Raw genomic sequence first — 20,407 nt, 5'->3', positions numbered from 1 at the left:
CCTATGTACAAGAATATAACTACTATAATACTGCCCCCCTATGTACAAGAATATAACTACTATAATACTGCCCCCCTATGTACAAGAATATAACTACTATAATACTGCCCCCCTATGTACAAGAATATAACTACTATAATACTGCCCCCTATGTACAGGAATATAACTACTATAATACTGCCCCCTATGTACAAGAATATAACTACTATAATACTGCCTCCTATTTACAGGAATATAACTACTACAATACTGCCCCCTATGCACAGGAATATAACTACTACAATACTGCCTCCTATGCACAGGAATATAACTACTATAATACTGCCCCCTCTGTACAGGAATATAACTACTATAATACTGCCCCCTATGTACAAGAATATAACTACTATAATACTGCCCCCTATGTACAAGAATAGAACTACTATAATACTGCCTCCTATGTACAGGAATATAACTACTATAATACTGCCCGCTAACTGCTATTATACATAACTGTTGTATTATAATTCTCAAGTGTTTCTCAGGAAGTTGTTAGTTGCAGATTCTCATCGTTCCCTTGTGGATTTTGTATTAGTTCTATTCTATAAATATGTGACCCCGCCTGACCCCTTGGATGTGGAATTAGCAGCGACACTTCCCGTTGTGGATGTTTCTACGGTTTTATTCCCCTAGAAATAAGTTAATACATTCACAAGGAAAAAAAAAAAGTGACATGAGCTGTTTCGTATCCCTTGGCGGTCGCTTTTCCCAGCGCTTGGCTCCTCCCATCAGATCAATGTTTCGCTATAACTCGACAAGTCCTGCGGAAAGACAAGGGCCTTTCTCATTCCTCCCGGCCTCACTTTGGCCTCTTTCCAGGGTTTGACACATTGTCTGGGGTTCCCCGCCAACTGGAATGTATTCTCCCTCCCTAAAATTCTGATTCATTTCAGATGGGCTGGTTAACCCTTTCAGGATTGACCTATGGCTTGCAGGAGATTGGGTAAGCACCAGAGAGTCACAAGATATATAAAAGAAATTTTTCCGATGAATTATCCGTGAAGCACTAAGGAAAATGCAGGTAAAAAAGAAAAAGTACAAAAACCAAATCCTGCAGTGGTCCAGTTCCCTAGAGAGAAAGTTCAGAATGGCGGCTGAGCCCTGGTAACACAGCACCGGGGTGAGAGGCATTGTCCTGCTGTCCCCATGCTCCAGGGTGTATGATCGCGTGTGCCGCATCGGAGAAAAGTACAAATACCTAAAAAAGTGCAACTTAAAAAAAATTTGTGTCCTGGCACTTTAAGACCAGCAGCGGTGGGCTCCTTGGCAATGCAGTGGTTAACACCAGGTCCTCCGACCTGCCCAAATGGCATCACTGTCATTCCTGCCATAAAAATTACAAGAAAAAAAAAGTACCACATTATACAGGAATAAATACATCTAGACTCCGACAAGTGGGGGGAGGGGCGTCGCCTCTCAGTCTGTGCCCCGCGATCCGTGGGTACTGGCAATACGGGCCACCATCTGCGCGAGGAGCAGGCGCGACGCACTGCATGGACCTTGTGGTCCAGCATCAAGTATTGGATGAGGCAGCCCCCTAGCCGGGGGTAGCTGCGGGTACAGGACAGGCAGTGTTCATGCTCAGCTCGCTTTGCCCAGGTGTCACAAGATCACGCAGAATCGCCTGTGGATGCCCGTCCCGCGGTCAGCTCGCCACTTAGTGTTCTTCTTCCGTCTCTGATTTTTCTCTGGGATCTGCTGCCTGCGATACAATGTAACAAAAGGAAGAAAAAATGTAAACAAGTGGATACAATGTGGCATCACCTGTATGTAGGATGCTACTGCACCCAATAAGGAACATAAGCAGATACATAGGGCTCAAAGGTCAGGGGTGAGGGGCACATAACTGGCAACATCAAGCTTTGCCATTCAAGACTAGAGCCAAGCAGAGCTGTGGGGGCACATATCTTTTCTAGGGTCCCCAGAATTACCAAATCCCTCAGCTTGGCTGTGGTATTAGTCATGTATTAATGTGATATATAACATGGCTGCTTCTCTATGTGAGCGCTGCAGTATAAAGAATGAGGGAGATGGGGCAGTACTGTCTGTCATGGCCTCTCACCTGATGACCCGGACCAGGTCGTGGAAGGCTTTGTCCACATTCTGAGGTGGATCCTTGGCGCTTGTTTCAATATATGGAATCTGAAGTGCAAACAGAACAAGTTTTAGAGTAGATTTACTGATTACTAATCCTACTACACATTGTCAAAGGGGAGGGGCTTATAGAGAAACGTCAACCAGCAGGTGGGAGACAGTCACATGGTCAGTGTCGTCACTGTGTTTTAGCACCTACGTTGTGCTTTACCGCCATCTCCTTCCCTTGTTCACTCGAAATTTTCCTTAAATGCATCAGATCAACTTTATTTGCCACCAAAATCATGGGGAACGATTCTCTGGGGAGAAAAAAAAAAAAAAAGAAAAAGTCAGCTCAACCTGAATTAAACGGGAAATGGGAACTCTACATGCACTCCAAATTGTTCTCCGTTATCAGCCATTTCATCCCGGGGAGAGGGGGGCATAAAATATCATCTGACTCTCGTTCTCACCGGTCTTTGACCCTGAGGATAAGTTGATGAAATCGATCCACGTGTTCGAAGCTCGCCTTGTCCGTCACGGAGTACACGATGAGGAAGCCGTCACCAGTTCTCATATACTGCTCCCGCATGGCGCTGAACTCCTCCTGCCCGGCGGTGTCCAGCACTGGGGGAAGAAATCACCGCAGATCTAAGGCCATGACCTAAAATCTTGGCCATTATGTCAAAGGGTTCACCAAACCTCCTGACGTAAAACAGCGCCATTCCCGTCCACAGGCTATATTGCTTATTGCAACTGAATTGGCTTAATCTTTAATACCAGATTCCCCCCAGTGCCCTCCATTCTCAGGAGCGGCGGGTGAGGTTGTGATCTGCAGCTCCCTGTACGGCTGCAGGTGGATCATATCCCAATATCCTCTAGTAGTTACACAATCAGCAGCCCTTTGCCTGCCCGCACAGGTCACCGCTGCCGGGTGGGTGCGGCCGGACTTGAGATGACGTCTAAAAGGAGTGGCTGCGATAAAAAGGAGAACTCGCAAATGTGAAAGCGACAGGATCTTGGCACAGACGGCTTATAATGTACAGAGGACTTCACCCCTTCAGTGCTGAACTCACTGACATCAAGAGGGAAAACATTGTATTATTAGGGCACATTCTGAGCTTGTTACAATGTATTAGTCTGTGGCTATAAGGATCACAGCCAGCAGAGGATTTCCTATTATATGCTGGAGTGGAAGAAATAATAGAAAATGTGAGAGTTCCACCCACAAAGCCTAAAATGTATCTCAATATATTAATCTTGATTATTTGTAATATGTCCAGTTGAATCAGTTTGTTACAAGTCTAGTATATAAGTGGATAAAGATTAAGGGTGATGCCACAGGTGCCGTTCTGAACCCATTTTTTGGTCAGTTTTTAAGCAGTCCGCCCAAAAACGCATGCGTTTTTGAAAATACATCTGTGTGACCAGTTTTAATTAAGATAATTGGTTAAAACTTGTCAAAAATGGATGCGTTTTTCAAAAAACGCATGCGTTTAACGGACTGCTTAAAAGCGGACCAAAAACGGGTTCAAAACGCCATATGTGGCATCACCCTAACAAAAAACTGAACTGGGAATGGTCAATCCCCTGGATTGGAGGGGGTCCAATGTGTTATTATGGATGGTCTATCCTTTACACTCCATGGAAAACCCCTTTAAGCACAGGAGATTTGTATCAATCCCCATTGCTTTCACCTTCTAGAGAGTGGGATATATTTTAGTTTAGCCATTAAAAGGCAAGATTTTACAAGCTTTCAGGACGGCTTAAGCCTCTCCATCAGGCCGGGTATAGCAGGATTTCTGAAGGCACTCATGGGACAGGAGGCCCTTGATGACGTGACTTGGGCAGTGTGATGGTTTATTGTCTCCTCTGATGACCCCACTATCTCAGGAGAACATTGGTTAGATGTTGTATTGGGTCATGGCCACAGATAGAGGTTTGAGCTCGTATTTTATTGGGCGTCGATGAGACCTCATCACAAACCACAGATTGTAGAGGTCTGGGATGTGACTATGGAGAACCCTAGGCAATCCCAAATATCTACTCCATCAGATGTCCGCACAGGTAGCAGGAGTTCTATGTAAGCCGTTAGCAGCAGTTGTCAGATCCGATTTCAGGGCAGGAAGAGTAAACCAACGAGTAGAGTTGTCAGGCCGCATTTCAGCGCAGTGACGAGAGCGACTGACAGCGTCTGGGGGAGGAGGATGCAACGGAAACTGACAGCCTCCATGACCGCGGGCCACACTGTATGGGGGGAGTATATACAAGGATGCAAGATTAATACCCTAGTCACATCCAAAGCCATCACTGCCAAATATGCACTACCACTTCCCAGCAAGAGTGAAAACTTTGCACACACAGCCAAACCTGCAAACAAAATCTTGCCAACTAGATTTGAATCTTAGGGTCATGTCACACCTGGCGTTTTGAACCCGTTTTTTGGTCTTTTCAAGCAGTCCGTTAAAAAAACGCATCCGTTTATGACAGGTTTTACCAATTATCTTAATTAAAAATGGTCAAATTCTGGAATATGCAGATCTTTCACAGACATTGTGCTGCCATTATTCCTGCAGCCGCAGTTCTGCCACCTAAGGCAGATTTACCAGTCAGGGCAGTGGGAAAGCTGGGTGTAACCATGTGATCATGTCCTCACCGTCCAGGATAGCCCACTGCCCATCAATCTCAGTGTGCTTCAGGTAGGAGTCCTCTATGGTGGGGTCATAATCTGGGACAAAGATCTTCTGGAAGAACTGGATGGTGAGGGCGCTCTTCCCGACACCGCCATCACCCACCACCACCAACTTGTAGGTGGGCAGGTTATCGCTCAGCACCGCGCTGGTAGCCATCTTGTCCTCAATGCCTTTCCTACAGAGACAAAAACCATCCATTACAAATGTGGAAGACAGAAAGGGTCAATGTTACGTAAATCAGAGATCCTTGAGCTGAAGTGTCACGCCGGGACCCCAAGATACAGAGAACTCCTCTAACCCAGTAATAAGGGTACAAGCTGCAGCATTACCACATAGGGGGACTACTAACCCAGGTTATAAAAGGTCAGGGGGAAAACAAGGGGTCACTAAATGGTTACACAAGGACAAGCACCTGGTAATATTTACTGCACAGTTAAGGGGACGCACCATAGAAAAGGTGGAGGAGTAAGCAAAATGCTATGAGTCAGTGCAAACCGGGCAACTACATTGTAGGTCAACATCCGACCCATTAATGAGCCATGAAGGAAGACTAGAGAAATCATCGAGAAGATAATTATATCCTTATGAGGCTGAATGTAGGTAAAATCCTCACTAATGAGTTAAGATTGTCCCCTGGGCCACCAAGAGGACGGTCAGCATCACATGGGGGGGGGGGGGGGTCATCGTCCCGAGGCTGCTGAGCACACGTCTATCAGACCGATAATGTGTGAGGTCTGATAACATCTCCAGGAGGCCATCCCACCATCACTGTATGGTTAGGGTAGACAGTGACCGGCTCCACAAGGGTTAATGTGCCAGCAATGATTGTGCCGGGCTCAATTCCACAGAGACCATCAGAAATTCTTCACATGCACATTTCCAGAGAAGCAATTCTTGTATCTGTGGCAACGTGTGATGTCTAAATTGCCTTATCCCATTATACACCCCCCACAAAAGGCAAATTATAGCTGCAGAATCTTAACCCTCTGCTAGCTGAAAAAAAATCTGAGACCACATTGCAGAAAACAGACAGACAGACTCCAACCTCCAGAGGAGCAAAGACCTCAAAAGTGGAGGCAACAGCTGTCATCAGGTTTAGACTATGATCAGCCTACACCATGTACCACAGTATTCAGCGCTGCAGCACTAACCCCAGATCAAGACCCTGATTAAGGGGGCGCACTAATATCCAAATCCACACCGACTGTTACTATAATACTGCCACCTATGTGCAAGAATTTAACTACAATAATATTACACCCCAATGTAAGCAGAATAGTGAGTGCAGCTCTGGAGTATAATACAGGATGTAACTCAGGATCAGTACAGGATAAGTAATGTCATGTATGTACACAGTGACTGCACCAGCAGCAGAATAGTGAGTGCAGCTCTGGGGTATAATACAGGATGTAACTCAGGATCAGTACAGGATAAGTAATGTCATGTATGTACACAGTGACTGCACCAGCAGCAGAATAGTGAGTGCAGCTCCGGAGTATAATACAGGATGTAACTCAGGATCAGTACAGGATAAGTAATGTCATGTATGTACACAGTGACTGCACCAGCAGCAGAATAGTGAGTGCAGCTCTGGAGTATAATACAGGATGTAACTCAGGATCAGTACAGGATAAGTAATGTCATGTATGTACACAGTGACTGCACCAGCAGAGTATTATAGTAGTTATATTCCTGTACATAGGGGGCAGTATTATAGTAGTTATATCATGGTAGTGAAAATGGTTAAAAATTAAGATTTTTCCACCCCCCGAGCTTTTCACATCCAGGAATTGTTGGGACTATTACTGCAGTTTCCTAGATTACGGATCCTTCCCATCACTTTCCACGGTGCCAGGTTCCATTTAAATCTGCGTTAGAGTGCGGTATTATGTGGCTCAGCAGCTGCCAGCGTGAAATGGCCTAATTCACTTCCGATTCATGACTTAAGAATGAAATAGCTGAAAGATCCAGAGTGTTCGTGCAGGACGCCAGAGGAGCAACTGGGAGGGGGAAGAAAAATACTATGAATTGTTAATGGACCATTTACACCCCTCACCGATCCACCAACCAGTGACACTGCTAATGGACCATCAAGCAAGTCCATGATTTTATTGCACGAAACAAATAAGTATTCTAGATCTCATCTAGAGAGAGAAACCCAAGATAGAGGGAACATATCACTGCACCGTACCAACATATACAACAGGCAGCATGTATTATATCCAAGAGATGCACTCACTATTCTGCTGCTGGTGCAGTCACTGTGTACATACATGACATTACTGATCCTGAGTTACATCCTGTATTATACTCCAGAGCTGCACTCACTATTCTGCTGCTGGGGTGAAGGCTTACTACATAGCAGCTTCTGAATAAGTAAGCTGATCACCACAAATCCTTCACTGAAAAAAATGAAGGTGTATTGGTAGTGTGTCAATACCTCCTGTCTTGTTATCCAAATATACACCAACATAGCTAAATACTGCGAGTTCTGTAATTTTGCAGATAACTATAAGCAGATTACAAATCATGTCCCTACCTGGCACATATCCAAATTTTTCACTACAGCCAATTGACAAGATTAAAAAAGTTTTTATTTGCTCATTAATGTGCACTCTGCTCCAATCTAGTAAAAAAAATGACTTTATTAGGAAAGGCGCACACCTGTCTATATAAGGGCTCACAGTGTATGTCAGAGCACATGAGAATCATGAGGTCTAAGGAACTGCCCAAGGAGCTCAGAGACATAATTATGGCAAGGCACAGATCTGGCCAAGGCTACTAAAGAATTTCTACAACATTCAAGGTTCCTAAAAGCACAGTGGCCTCTATAATCCTAAAATGGAAGAAGTTTGGGACGACCCCAAATCTTCCTGGACCTGGCCATCTAAGCAATGGTTGGAGAAGAGCCTTGGTGAGAGGTAAAAAGACGACCCCCACAATCCCTGTGGCTGAGCTCCAGTGATGCAGCAGGGAGATTGGAGTCTCCTATCACTGCAGCCTCCAGCAGTCGGGGCTTTATGGCAGAGTCTGGAAGTTTCTCTTCCATATAAGACATATGAAAGCCGCATACAGTGTGCAAAACACATGAAGGATCCGGACTATGAGGAATAAGATTCTCTGCTCTGATGAGATGAAGATTGCACTTTTTGGTGTAAATTCTAAGCGGTGGAGAAAACCCGGTGCCGCTTATCACCTGCCAAATACAATCCCAGCAGTGACACATGGGGGGCAGCATCAGGATATGGGGGGGGACAGGACCATCAAGTGTAATGTAAGGAGAGATTAATGCGGCCAAATACAAAGAGATCCTGGATGAGAATCTCTTCCAGATGCTCTCTACCTCAGACTGCTCCAAACCTTCCAACAAGACAATGACCCTAAGCAGAAGCTAAAATAATACAGCAGAGGCTTCAGAACATCTCTGACTATTCCTGACCGGCCCAACCAGAGCCCGGACTTAAACCCAAAGGAGCATCTGTGGAGAGACTGGAAAATGGGCTCCACCAACTTGTAGCATCTTCCCAAGAAGACTCCAGGCTGCACCAGCTCCAAAGCTGCTACTCATCACTGAGCAAAGGGGCCGGATACTCATCACCGGGGGCCGGATACTCATCACCGGGGGCCGAATACTCATCACCGGGGGCCGAATACTCATCACCGGGGGCGATTCCAGGTTCTTGTTTAATAAATAAGAAAAAAACAACAAAACAAAAAACACAAGTGTAAAATTGAGAGGGGTCTGATTACTTTCCATCCCCTTTGTATCTTCTTGCACAGGGGCTGGAGTTCCCCTTTATTCTCTCCCATGATCCTTGGCGGTGCCTGGAGGCCTCTGGATCCCGATATCCAGGCTCCCAGCGACGTGGCACAGATCTGCACATCGCCGTCACGCGCCTTTCAGCTGCGCGAATGTTAATGAGATCTCAGAGTGCGCGATGTTCTGATGGATGACGGAGAAAATGGCGCTAATTGCTGTCTGTTAGCGAGATGCAGAATGTTAACCCTCGCCTGCTCTGCGTGGAGACGTAGAAGAGGCCACATGGCACAGCCGCCCCTCTACCAGCTGCCAACACATTCCCTGACTGCACTTATACACAGGATCCATCATAGCGTTCTGTGGGAAACTGTCAGCAGGATGTCACCATGCAGACTGCAACCAGTGTTATGTTCTGTCCCTGGAGAGACATGTAACCAGTGCCTTGTGTATGTTAGTAGCAGCAGGACTGTGATGTATAGATTTATATTCCAGCATTGTCCTGGGACATGTCCTCACACTGCTGTGCTATACATCCTTTCCCCTTGGATTTGAATAGTTGATCATGCAAAAGTTTATGAACTATTTCTCAGAAAGCAGAGAGCACAGCAGCGTGAGGAGCGACAATCCTGGAATAGAAAGCCATATATCACAGATCTCCAGGGACAATACACTGGCTGCAGTCTGTATGGTCACCGCTGCTGATGGTTTCCCTTTAACCTGTGGATTTCTGATCACGTCGAATTAGATTTTGGTGCCTCCTGTGTATATAGATTTGTGGCTTTATTCACCAGAAGAGCTGATAATTTAAAAAATGTGCCGTCTGCAGGCGCCGCGTCTCTTGCTCTGAATCCCAAGAGCTGAGCCAGGTCCAGAGCCATCTGCTCGGCGCCGGCCCAATCATCCCGCGGATTACTGATGTCTGCCCCAATGATGCCACATCTGCATCTCAGATTAGGAGGTGCTGCAGCTGCCAAGGGTGCGCAGCTTGGCGCCAAGCCGTCCAGTGGTTTTACCCAGAATACAGTGACTGCAGTTAATGCCAGATTTATATCTGGGACGCACTAAGGGGGGGGGGGGGGGGGAAGAATCCTTCATAAGTGCCACGGGCAGGAAAGGTTTAATATTTGATAAACTTCACTATAGGAATTACATACGTGCAACTCCCACCATGGTCTATAGGGTTATAGCACATGAGTCAATCTTATTTGCTGCACCAGGGGGGAAATCGGCTGAACATAGTTATAGATGGTTTGCTGCTGACATGGATTACCTTACTGCCTAGGACTGTAGGAGGGTGCAGCTGCTATGCAGGGAATGATGAGCCTCTGCCTGGCAGCGCCAACCCCAAGGCCCACACCCAGCACTAGCCTTAGAGAAGGGAGAAAGAACGACAACCACAAGGGCCAAAACTCCAGGGATAGGGAGGGAAATTATATGCAACTAGAATCCTATATAACCAGCTGCAAAGCCACTACCCTTCACCTATACTGGCCCCTTTAAGTTGTGGGTTGCCCTTTAATAAAGTGCAGTGATGACATCACATATCTGAGTACAAGTAGTGATGACATCATAGGACAGAGTTGCATTGGAGGGGGGGCTGCACTGGATTTGATAGAAGCTGGTCCTCTTATAAATCTGTACTTCTGAAACCATTGCCTTCCTGCTGGATTTTATACAGTATATTGATTATTCTGGGAGCATCTCCCTCCGTGGGCACCACAACCCCACCACTTCACCGTTACATTCTCTGCAGGGAAGGAGACCAGGAATACCCTCTTGTGTGCTACTGATGATATCACCATGGAGATGGCAAACTCCGCTCCAGCATCCGGATCTCACCGCACATATACTGGGAGGATGCTGCCCCCCCCCCTCCCCCCGGATACTCATGTGGTGGGGTCCCTCCAGAATCAAAAGGGACGGCTACATCTCAGTCACTACTGGACCCCAAAGTCACTATGGTCAGGATATCCAGAATAAGAAGTGTTGGGAAGATAATTCAGAGAGATTATTCCCTTACTGATACATTGTAACAAACTAGTAAAACAGGAGAGAGATTTGCTCTGCTTAAGTTTTATCTCACGGACTGTCTAGAATAGATACAACTAACAAAACCTCAGCCATCCCAAATAGACTTCCACACACAGTGTATGTACAGTGACTGCACCAGCAGCAGAATAGTGAGTGCAGCTCTGGGGTATAATACAGTATGTAACTCAGGATCAGTGCAGGATAAGTAATGTCATGTATGTACACAGGGACTGCACCAGCAGCAGAATAGTGAGTGCAGCTCTGGGGTATAATACAGGATGTAACTCAGGATCAGTGCAGGATAAGTAATGTCATGTATGTACACAGTGACTGCACCAGCAGCAGAATAGTGAGTGCAGCTCTGGGGTATAATACAGGATGTAACTCAGGATCAGTGCAGGATAAGTAATGTCATGTATGTGCACAGTGACTGCACCAGCAGCAGAATAGTGAGTGCAGCTCTGGGGTATAACAGGATCAGCATTAGATTGTGTATGTAGGTGCAGAGCTAGTGTTGGGGGCTGGGTGATGATGGGGGTACTGTATATAAAAGGGGAATTTAAACAAAGTTCTGATGGATCAGCTAAATCTTCCCTCTGCCCCTCTGTAGCACCCCCGCCCCCATGTCATATGATATAAAGTGAGTAATGATATAATCTGCAGATCTTGTTACATAACTTCGGTTTATCCGACCCTGAACAAGTGAATATTTCAGGATTCTGGAGAGGATTTTCCCAAGATTACTGCCGTGCCGGACAAACTCCAATGTTTCTTAGTTGTGTCTTTTTAACCTGTTCTGTGCTGGACAGGGATGGGATGACAGATCTTTATATTCTTGGAGGGAGCACAAAGAAAAGAATATCAGCCATTGGTCATCAGTGGGTGATCATTGAGGGTTCAGACAAGGTCCTGCAGATCCTGAAGAGCCTCCCGGTCATTGGATTTGTAAAGGTCCTGCAGATCTGAACCCCCACCAAGTGATGGTTCATGGATGGACCATTGATTCATATTCCTGGAAACCCCTTTTGATTTAAGGAATGAAAAACAGCGCCACACCTGTCCATTGGTTGTGCCTGGTACTGCAGGATGGGAATAGAATATGGGCAGCGGAGGCGCAGCAGCACTGGGAGATTCTGGATCATATAGCGTCTTGTTCTGAAGCTTTAATATCATCTTATTGGACCATAATAAAGTTATAATTGTCCAGCAGAAAGCAAAGGAATAGTTCAACATTCACTGCACACGAGAACCTTCCTGCAGAAGATTTCACCAGAAAGCTCGTTACTTTTTGGGCAAAGTAGAAATGTTGAAATCGGAGGCGACGGGTGAAAGATATTTGTCTCATCATCCTGTAACCACCAGTGATCTCACTCATCACCGGACCTGGCACCGATCCCTGAGCTACAGCAGCACCAAGACCCATCATGAAGCACTACAAGTCCCATCCTGCCCTGGGGCACAGATCCTTCTACATTGTACAGGATGGAGGTGGGGGGGGGGGGGGGGAGGGGCATCATAAAGGAAGTTCCAAAATATTACACAAAAATGTTGCCATGTGATCAAACATTGTAGCAAACCTGATGAAAGCGGCAGTCCCATGTAAACTGCTGTGAGGACAGGTCCTCGTACGCCGGAGAAGTCATTGACGACTTTCACGTGTGAAAAAAAAAAGAAAAAAAATCAAATTTCCCGTAATCCTGACGTGAAGTTTATGAAAACCAGAAGACGCCAACGAATCGGACCGCAAAGAAATCTAATCGCTACTAACCCTTTAATCACCACATACACCAAATTCCCCTTTTATGGTTTTAGGTTAAGGGGGCTAAGACCCTCCGGTCAATATTAACCCATTAGTTGCCCCTATTCACTCTTCATGGCCCCAAGTTCAGGGGAATCACACCCAAAAGATAGTTTGCCCCCCCAAGTTAACACATGTTCCCCCCCCCCCCCACCAGCTCTACAGAGCTTATCCCTATATCTAGTAACCCTTTAAGGGTCATTAACCCCTGCATGCCTCGACAGCAGATTCATCATTGCAGTCTAGCATCACACCCCTGGTTTGGGGGTACTGGGAAGCCTTTGAGTGATGCTTGGACAGCAGCCTCATCATATCAGATGCTTCTGGGCCTAGTGGTCTCAGGACCACCACACACTGAAGGTTTTGGAAGACGTTAACCCCTGTATGCCTGGACAGCAGCTTCCCAGTGCAATACTTGCTGTCTAGTATCAGACACTTCTCCATCTCTGCAGCCCCCTCCTCTGGTGGTCTCAGGACCCCTGTGCCACTTCCTGGAGTCAGGCCTGGCAGGAGGAGGGTTAAATCCTGATGGAGATGCCATCTACAGCTATGGGGTGCCCCCAGTGGGCACCAGGCTGGATGCCAGTGTACTCACCAGATGTGTGCCCCTCACTTCATGCTGTGCCAGGCTGGAGGGCTCTATGCCCCCTGGTCCTCCTGCTGCTGGAGCCTCTGCACTGCTCCCAGGCTATCCTCACCATTCTTTATATTGCAACAGCTGATGCTAAAAATAGAAGCTGATAGGGGGGACCCTCTGACACCCCTTCTCTTCTCCACAAAAACCAGCACTCATCTCCTCATTTCTTGCTATTTATGACATAAAACCTCCTTTGAATTTTTTTAGGAAGGTTTCCCCCAACTTATACAACAAATGTGTGCAGTGAGAGCAGAAAACACACAATTCTCCCCCCCCTCCTGGACACAATGGACTCGTCCACAAGCTAGGCTCTTAGATCGCTGCTCTTAAGGTGGTGCAGGACTTGGGGGGGGGTGTCATGAAGACCCCCAGAGAGGGGGAGAGTAGATCCCTGTGTGATGCTGGCACTAGTAATTAATGGAGGGGGAGACGAAGGATTAGGGGTCCTCAATACTTGGGGGAAGGAATGTGAATGTGACTCTGAACTTGGACGACCTTAAGAAAACCACTCCTTGCTCAGAGCTGGTTATCTGTCACTGTGTGTCTGCAGAGCTGGGAGCTCCTGGGCTCCTATCATGGGGCTGCCCAACCCTGTGGCCCCTGCACTGGCCACATACAATAGAGTGAGTCACCTGTGGCATGTCAGGGGACAGAGGTGACAACATGGAACCAGAATAGAAACAAAGACTCCAGTACATAAACATTGCAACATTGTAGCCGCGTGACGTCTGTACAAGTGACTGTTCACACGCAGCAGATTTCTGAGACGAGGATTTCTAGAAACCCCTATTCAATGAAAGCAGCGGTCATAAAACTTCTGCATCTGCAGTGTGTGAATATAGACCAAGAGCAAAGTGATGCCAGAGCGGGGGTCCTGCATCATGCAGTGGGGGGACATATAAGGGGGGACATATTGGGGCAGATTTACTTACCCGATCCCGACGCGATCCCGCGGTGCGTTGTCCAACGAGGATTCGTGTCCGGCGCGATTCACTAACATCGTGCGTCCGATATCCTGCATGTGTCGCTGCTGCGCTGAGGTCCGCCGAAGTTCACCTGCTTCTTCCTGGTGCATGTACGTGCATGATCTTGTGGGCGCGTTCACACGTTGCGCTTTGGTTGCGTTTTCATTGCGTTTTAAAACGCATTACAACAGCTGAGCTAATGTAATTAGGCAAATCACCTCTCCTCAGCTGTTGTAATGCGGTTTAAAACGCAATGAAAACGCAACCAAAGCGCAACGTGTGAACGCGCCCTGTGACACAAATCCTTTTTTAAATTCCTGTTTGTCCGAATCCGTCGGGTTGTCCGACGGCCATTCCCCTGATTTCTGTCTCGTGCAAGCCGGCGACGATGCGCCAAAATCCGGTCGTGTGCGCCAAAATATTTGGAAACCCAACGAAAGTGCGGCGTTCTGACCCTTAGTAAATGAGCCCCATTGTGCTGCTTGTAGGGAATGTCACGGTTCTGACTTTGCTAGGACAGTCCTCAGTTTCTGGAAATAGCAAATGCAGGTAAATCCCAGTCCAAAAATATGCGGACTTTTCTAAGCCGCCCCTTAGGGCGCTGTCCCACATTGCGTTTGCAAACGCAGACAAAACCGCGTCCACCGGGGCGGTCCGCGGTCCGATCGCATCGGCGTTTCTATGGAAACGCCTGCGAACGGGAACGAGCCACCGGTGTTCTGCATAATTTAACGCAAAACACCGGCGGCTCGTACCCGATCGCAGGCGTTTCCATAGAAAGCCGATGCGATCGTACCACAGACCGCCCCGGTGGGCGCGGTTTTGTCTACGTCTGCAAACGCAACACGTGAACGCGCCCTAAAGTGGGTGGATGAGGCGCAGCCAAACCTTACGAAACAGACTATAGTAGCCTCCAAAATGGGTTGTTCTCTGTTGGTCTTCTGGGATCTGATTTTGGGTAGACACAAGCTGCGTTTTTGTTGCGTCTTTTTCATTAGGCTTTTGCATCCTTGAAAAACGCATTGTATTTGTATATTGGCTTTTTCAGTGGGTTTTAGGTTAAAGTGTCTTAACCTGGGGTTTTCACAAATTCCAAGATTCCCAGCTTCCTGCAATTACCACACATGAAGCATTGTGCTTTTATAAAACTCATCCAAAAGCAAACATTTGAAAAACGCATGTGTTTTCAATGCGTTCAAAATCACAGCAGAAACGAGACAAAAATGCCATGTTTCTCCGGCTTTATGGCACACGTGGCGTTTTGGACGCGTTTTTGGCCCATTTTTAAGCAGTCCCTCAAAAAACGCATGCGTTTTTGACCAGTTTGAATTAAGATAATTGGTCAAACCTGTCAAAAACGGATGCCTTTTTTGACGGACTGCTTAAAAACGGGCCACAAACGCGTTCAAAACACCACGTGCTTTGTTAAGGCATACGTTAACATTGCGTTAATAAACGTAAACAGTAATGTAATTAGGCAAATCACCTCTCCTCAGCTGTTGTAATGCGTTTCAAACGCAATGAAAACGCAGGACAAAATGCAACGTGTGAAGGCCGCGGTCACACGATCCGCTAGGCGTCCGTTCATAACGCGACGCTAGCGCACAGGGGGAGGTCCTCGGGCCGAACGCACATGCGTTTCCAGGGAAACGCATGCGATCGGCTTATCAATCGCATGCGTTTCCCTGTTAACGCATGTGCGGTCGGGCCGAGGACCGCCCCCTGTGCTCTAGCGTCGCGCTATGAACGGACGTCTAGCGGTACGTGTGACCGCGGCCTCAGAGTTTGGATCTTCTGCTACAGACTGGTCGGCCGGTCTGACACTTCCCCGATGCCTACCTACTGTATATTATCTACACTTACCTAATATCCCATCAGGACACGAATATGCAGAGACTCCAGCTCCGCTGCACTGGAAATTACACTTTCACTGATGGTACAAGAAGAATGGCGCACACACAGAAGCCTTTTGATAAAGTTTATTTCCCAAAAAATAAGTCTAAAATCCACCTTCAGTATTTCCCTCAGCTCAGTCCATCCGCCAGGTCTTAGTTTATCTGAATACAATGCGGATTCCATGTGGATTTTACATGCAGATTTTGGTGCAGATTAGAAAAAAAAGGTCATATGGCGGAGTTTTGCATTTATTTTTTCTACATTAAAGTCCATGAGAGAGTGAAAATCTGCACCACATCGGCAGCAAATCAGCATGAAATCAGCTCTAGGAGGGGGAAAGATACAGATTTTTAAAATGACATCAGATCAAATAGATGAATACTAAATAGACAAATGATCTGCATGATAAACGAACATAAAAACATGTAGGATTTTCTGTGACGTGTGCAGATAGCTTTACACCGTGGCTCTTCAGATCGTGATGTATTAGTCGCCAGTTTTGTGAATTGGACCCAATGGGGCACTTTTACTAAGGTTCCGCAGAGCGCATTTTCGTTAGGTTTCCCAATGATTTCCGTTTTGTGCTGAATTGCCCCGGGTTTTTGGCGCATGCGATGAGATTGTGGCACATTGGCGCCGGCTTGAACGCAACAGAAATCGGGAACAACCCAACGGATTCGGACAACGCGCGGGATTTAAAATTTAGAATTGTGTCGCAAGACCCGCACTTACATCCACCAGGAAGAAGCAGGTGAACTCCGGCGAACCTCGGCGCAGAAGCAACGGATGCAGGAACTCGGGCGCATGACCATAATGAATCGCGGCAGACCTGAATCCTCGTTCGACATGCCACCACGGGATCGGGACACGACCGGGTAAGTAAATGGGCCCCAATGGGGCGATCCCCGACGAAGATGAAATCCGGCGCGATTCATGTAGCTCGCGCGCCCGAGACCCTGCATGTGTCGCTTCCCCACTCCTCACCATCTTCTTCACGGTGCATGTAAGTGCGTGTCTTGCGACACAATTTGAATTTTAAGTCCTGCGTGTAGGGTTGTCCAATGGCCACGCCCCCGATTTGCGTCTGATCACGTGCGTCACAACCCCCTGTTAAATGCGGCACAACACGGATATCGTCAGGAAACCTGACGAAAATGTGGTCCGCCGACCCTTGGTAAATGTGCCCCAATGTGGAAGATTCTGCGTCGCTGATTCTGTGCTGAGGGGCAGTAATGGTGCCGCCGCCCAACTGTGTATCCATTGTATTTGTTTACTGGTTACCTTACAATAACCTGAATAGATACAATGATATATGGACACCTGAGGGTAGAGACGTCGTCATGTGACACCCTGGAAAACATTACGGCACCTGTGACACGGCTCCGGGCATCACTAGGGCACAGGAGACTCTCAGACTGGAGAGAAGTCTGTGGGGTCTTCTATATTCTGTAATAGAGCCAGATAGTGTCTATAATGCTGCCTTGTAGTGAACATACAATGGGGCTTATTTACTAAGGGTCCGCAACCGCCAGATTTTCCGTAGTTTTCAGGGATTGCACGGCTGTAACAGGGGATTGTGTTGCACACGATCAGATTGTGGTGCAGCTGCGCTGCTTTCATGCGACAGAAATCGGGGGCCGTGCTGCCGGACCATCCGACTGATTCGGACTGAGCGCGGGATCTAAATTTCAAATTGTGTCGCAAGCCCAAGCACTTACATGCACCAGGAAGAAGAAGGTGAACTCCTGTGGACCTGAGAGGGGAAGCGACACATGCAGGATATCGGGCGCACGATCTCAGTGAATGGCGGCACAGGGCATTATACACGGACAATGCACTTTCTGTGAACTCCAGCGGACAGGTAAGTAAATGTGCCCCAATGTACCAATCAACATTCACCAGTGATGGCCATAGCGAGGGCACACACAGCCTCTCTCTGGGCCCCCGTGACAGCCTCGGGGCCCCCATCTCCAGCGTATAAATTCCAGTCATACATCCTGACACAGCAAAGGCCTAGAAAATACTAAATGTTTTATGAATATTTTCCGCTCTTCCTCCTCTGGACCCATTATAGATAAAACAATCTCCAACAGTGCAATTAGCGACACATCAGCCTCTATTAGCCCCTCCCCCTGCGGTCGTAAACTTCTGCCGGCGAGATTAGTGCTTTTTCTCTGCAAAACTCCTGGAACTGAGATATTAGACAAGAAAAAAAATCAATGTCATGAGTGAATGGCAAGGATTATGGATGAAGCATCCTGTGTGTCAGTCCTCTATGTTCCTAGTTCATGGAGAAATATCCAGAACCATAATTTACATTGTGCAGATATAAAGGTCACAGTGGTCACATGATAACAGTAGACAGGCCCCCAATATAACTTTAGTTCACTCCCACTTCAATGGTCAGGCAGAGTGCTGCTAAATTACTCTGCCTGATCAGGCCAGGTTACAGCTGCTCCATTCTCTGTATCTCCTGCCTGCATTTTCAGTTACACAGTTCTCTTTATTTCCTCCCTAAAATGAAAACTGCAGTTTTCTCTGTTCATTCCAAAATTTATAGCTACACCGTTCTCTCTAATTCCACCACACAATAACATCTAAATAGTTATCTCTATCTTCTTCCTACATTCACAGCTGCATAGTACTCTCTATCCGCTCCCATCAGTTATAGCTGCACAGTACTCACTATCCCCTTCCAGCAGTTACAGCTGCACAGTTTACTCTCTATCCTGATCTACAGTCACAGCTGCACAGTACTCTCTATGCCCTCCCATCAGTTACAGCTGCACAGTACTCTCTATCCCCCCAGCAATTACAGCTGCACAATACTCTCAATCCCCTCCCAGCAGTTACAGCTGAGCAGTTCTCTCTCTATCCTGATCTACAGTCACAGCTGCACAATACTCCCATCAGTTACGGGTGCACAATACTCTCTATCCCCTCTCAGCAGTTACAGCTGCACAGTACTCTCTATCCCCTCCCAGCAGTTACAGCTGCACAGTTTTCTCTCTATCCTGACCTACAGTCACAGCTACACAGTACTCTCTATCCCCTCCCAGCAGTTACAGCTGCACAGTACTTTCTATCCCCTCCCAGCAGGTACAGCTGCACAGTTCTCTCTCTATCCTGACCTACAGTCACAGCTGCACAGTACTCTCTATCCCCTCCCAGCAGTTACAGCTGCACAGTTCACTCTCTATCCTGACCTACAGTTACATATGTCTCTCTATCTCCTCCCTATACTTACTATAGAACATTTCTCGCACTCTCCCTCCTACAATTATAGATGCACAGTTTTTTTTATCTCCTCCATTTTCTTAGATCTCTGCTTCTCACACTGTCCCCTCTCTTTAATTACAACAGTGCAGTGCTCTATAACACCTATGTCACAGATGCAGTTTAGTTACAGCAATGCAGTTCTCTCTATTCCCTCTCTACAGTTTCTACAGTTCCAGAAACTAATGTTGTTCTCTCTAGTGCTTCTCTATGCTTACAGCAACATATCTCTCCTCATGTTCCCCTTACAGTTACCTCTGCACAGTTTTCTCCAATCTACACTTTTAGCTGCACAGTTCTATCTATACAGTTACTGTACTGCACTTCTCTCTATCTCCTCCCTTCAATTACAGCTGCACAGTTTTCTCTATCTCTTCCCTATGGTTACAGCTACACAGTTCTCTCAATCCAGTCCCTACCGTTACACTAACATGGTTCTCTCTATCCCCTCCCTACAGCTATATCTGAACAGCTCTCTCTTTGCCTCTCTACAGTCGCAATTGCACATTTCTCTCTAACACCTCCCTACAGTCAAAGCTGCAAAAGCTCTTAATATCCCTCAATACAGTTTCAGCTGTATCCAACTGCACAATTCTCTCTTTCCCCTCCAAAAAGTCTACAGTTCTCTCATTCTGCTCCCTAAAATTACAGCTGCAGAGTTTTCTCTATTTACTTCAGTTCTGCACAGATCTCTCTATCCCCTCCCAACAGAAACCGCTACACAGCTTTCCCTCTATCCTTTCTAAAGACACATCTGCACAGTTCTCTCTATTTTGTTCCTATGGCCACAGCTGCACAGTTCTCTCTATACCCTCCCTACAATCACAGCTGCAGTTTACTCTGCCCCATACCTACATCTTCATCTGCACAATTCTCTCTCTATCCTGCCTTAAATCTTAACTTTACATTTCTCTGTAACTGCTTCCTACAGTCACATCTGAATAGTCCTCTCTATCCTCTCCCTATTGTCACTGAACATTTCTCTCTACTTTTTCCCTTGTCACAACTATATATTTCTCTCTTTTTTCTCCATATAGTTACAGAAGCACAGTTCTCACTATATCCTCCCTAAAGTAAAAGTTGTAAAGTTCTTTCCATCTTTTCCCTACAGTTACAACTGCACAGTTCTCTCTCTAATAATATTAATCTTCATTTTTATAGTACCATCATATTCCATAGCGCTTTACAAATCATAGGGAACATATACAAATAAAAGCTTGCAAGAGCTTACAGTCTATA

The 20,407-nt window shown here is 46.7% G+C and overlaps 1 protein-coding gene across 2 annotated transcripts; it reads right to left on the bottom strand.

The window, feature by feature from the left end:
* Positions 1-621: 621 nt before the first annotated feature.
* Positions 622-13,109, bottom strand: MRAS (muscle RAS oncogene homolog). Of its 2 annotated transcripts, XM_072122033.1 has the most exons (6): positions 12,990-13,109; positions 4,769-4,980; positions 2,586-2,739; positions 2,333-2,432; positions 2,102-2,181; positions 622-1,741 (listed from the first exon to the last, which is right to left on the bottom strand). In XM_072122033.1, the coding sequence occupies exons 2-6, from the start codon at positions 4,959-4,961 to the stop codon at positions 1,642-1,644; spliced, it is 627 nt and encodes a 208-aa protein (XP_071978134.1). In that variant the 5' UTR covers positions 4,962-4,980; positions 12,990-13,109; the 3' UTR covers positions 622-1,641. The 2 variants fall into 2 exon arrangements, with proteins under 2 accessions (XP_071978134.1, XP_071978135.1); XM_072122034.1 differs by lacking the exon at positions 4,769-4,980 and having other exon boundaries at positions 12,990-13,081.
* Between the last annotated feature and the right edge of the window lie 7,298 nt (positions 13,110-20,407).

The sequence above is a fragment of the Engystomops pustulosus genome, chromosome 8 (assembly GCF_040894005.1).
Source record: "Engystomops pustulosus chromosome 8, aEngPut4.maternal, whole genome shotgun sequence".
Lineage (NCBI taxonomy): Eukaryota > Metazoa > Chordata > Amphibia > Anura > Leptodactylidae > Engystomops > Engystomops pustulosus.
Note: the sequence above shows the minus strand (reverse complement) of the source record. Positions and strands in the feature narration are given on the sequence as shown.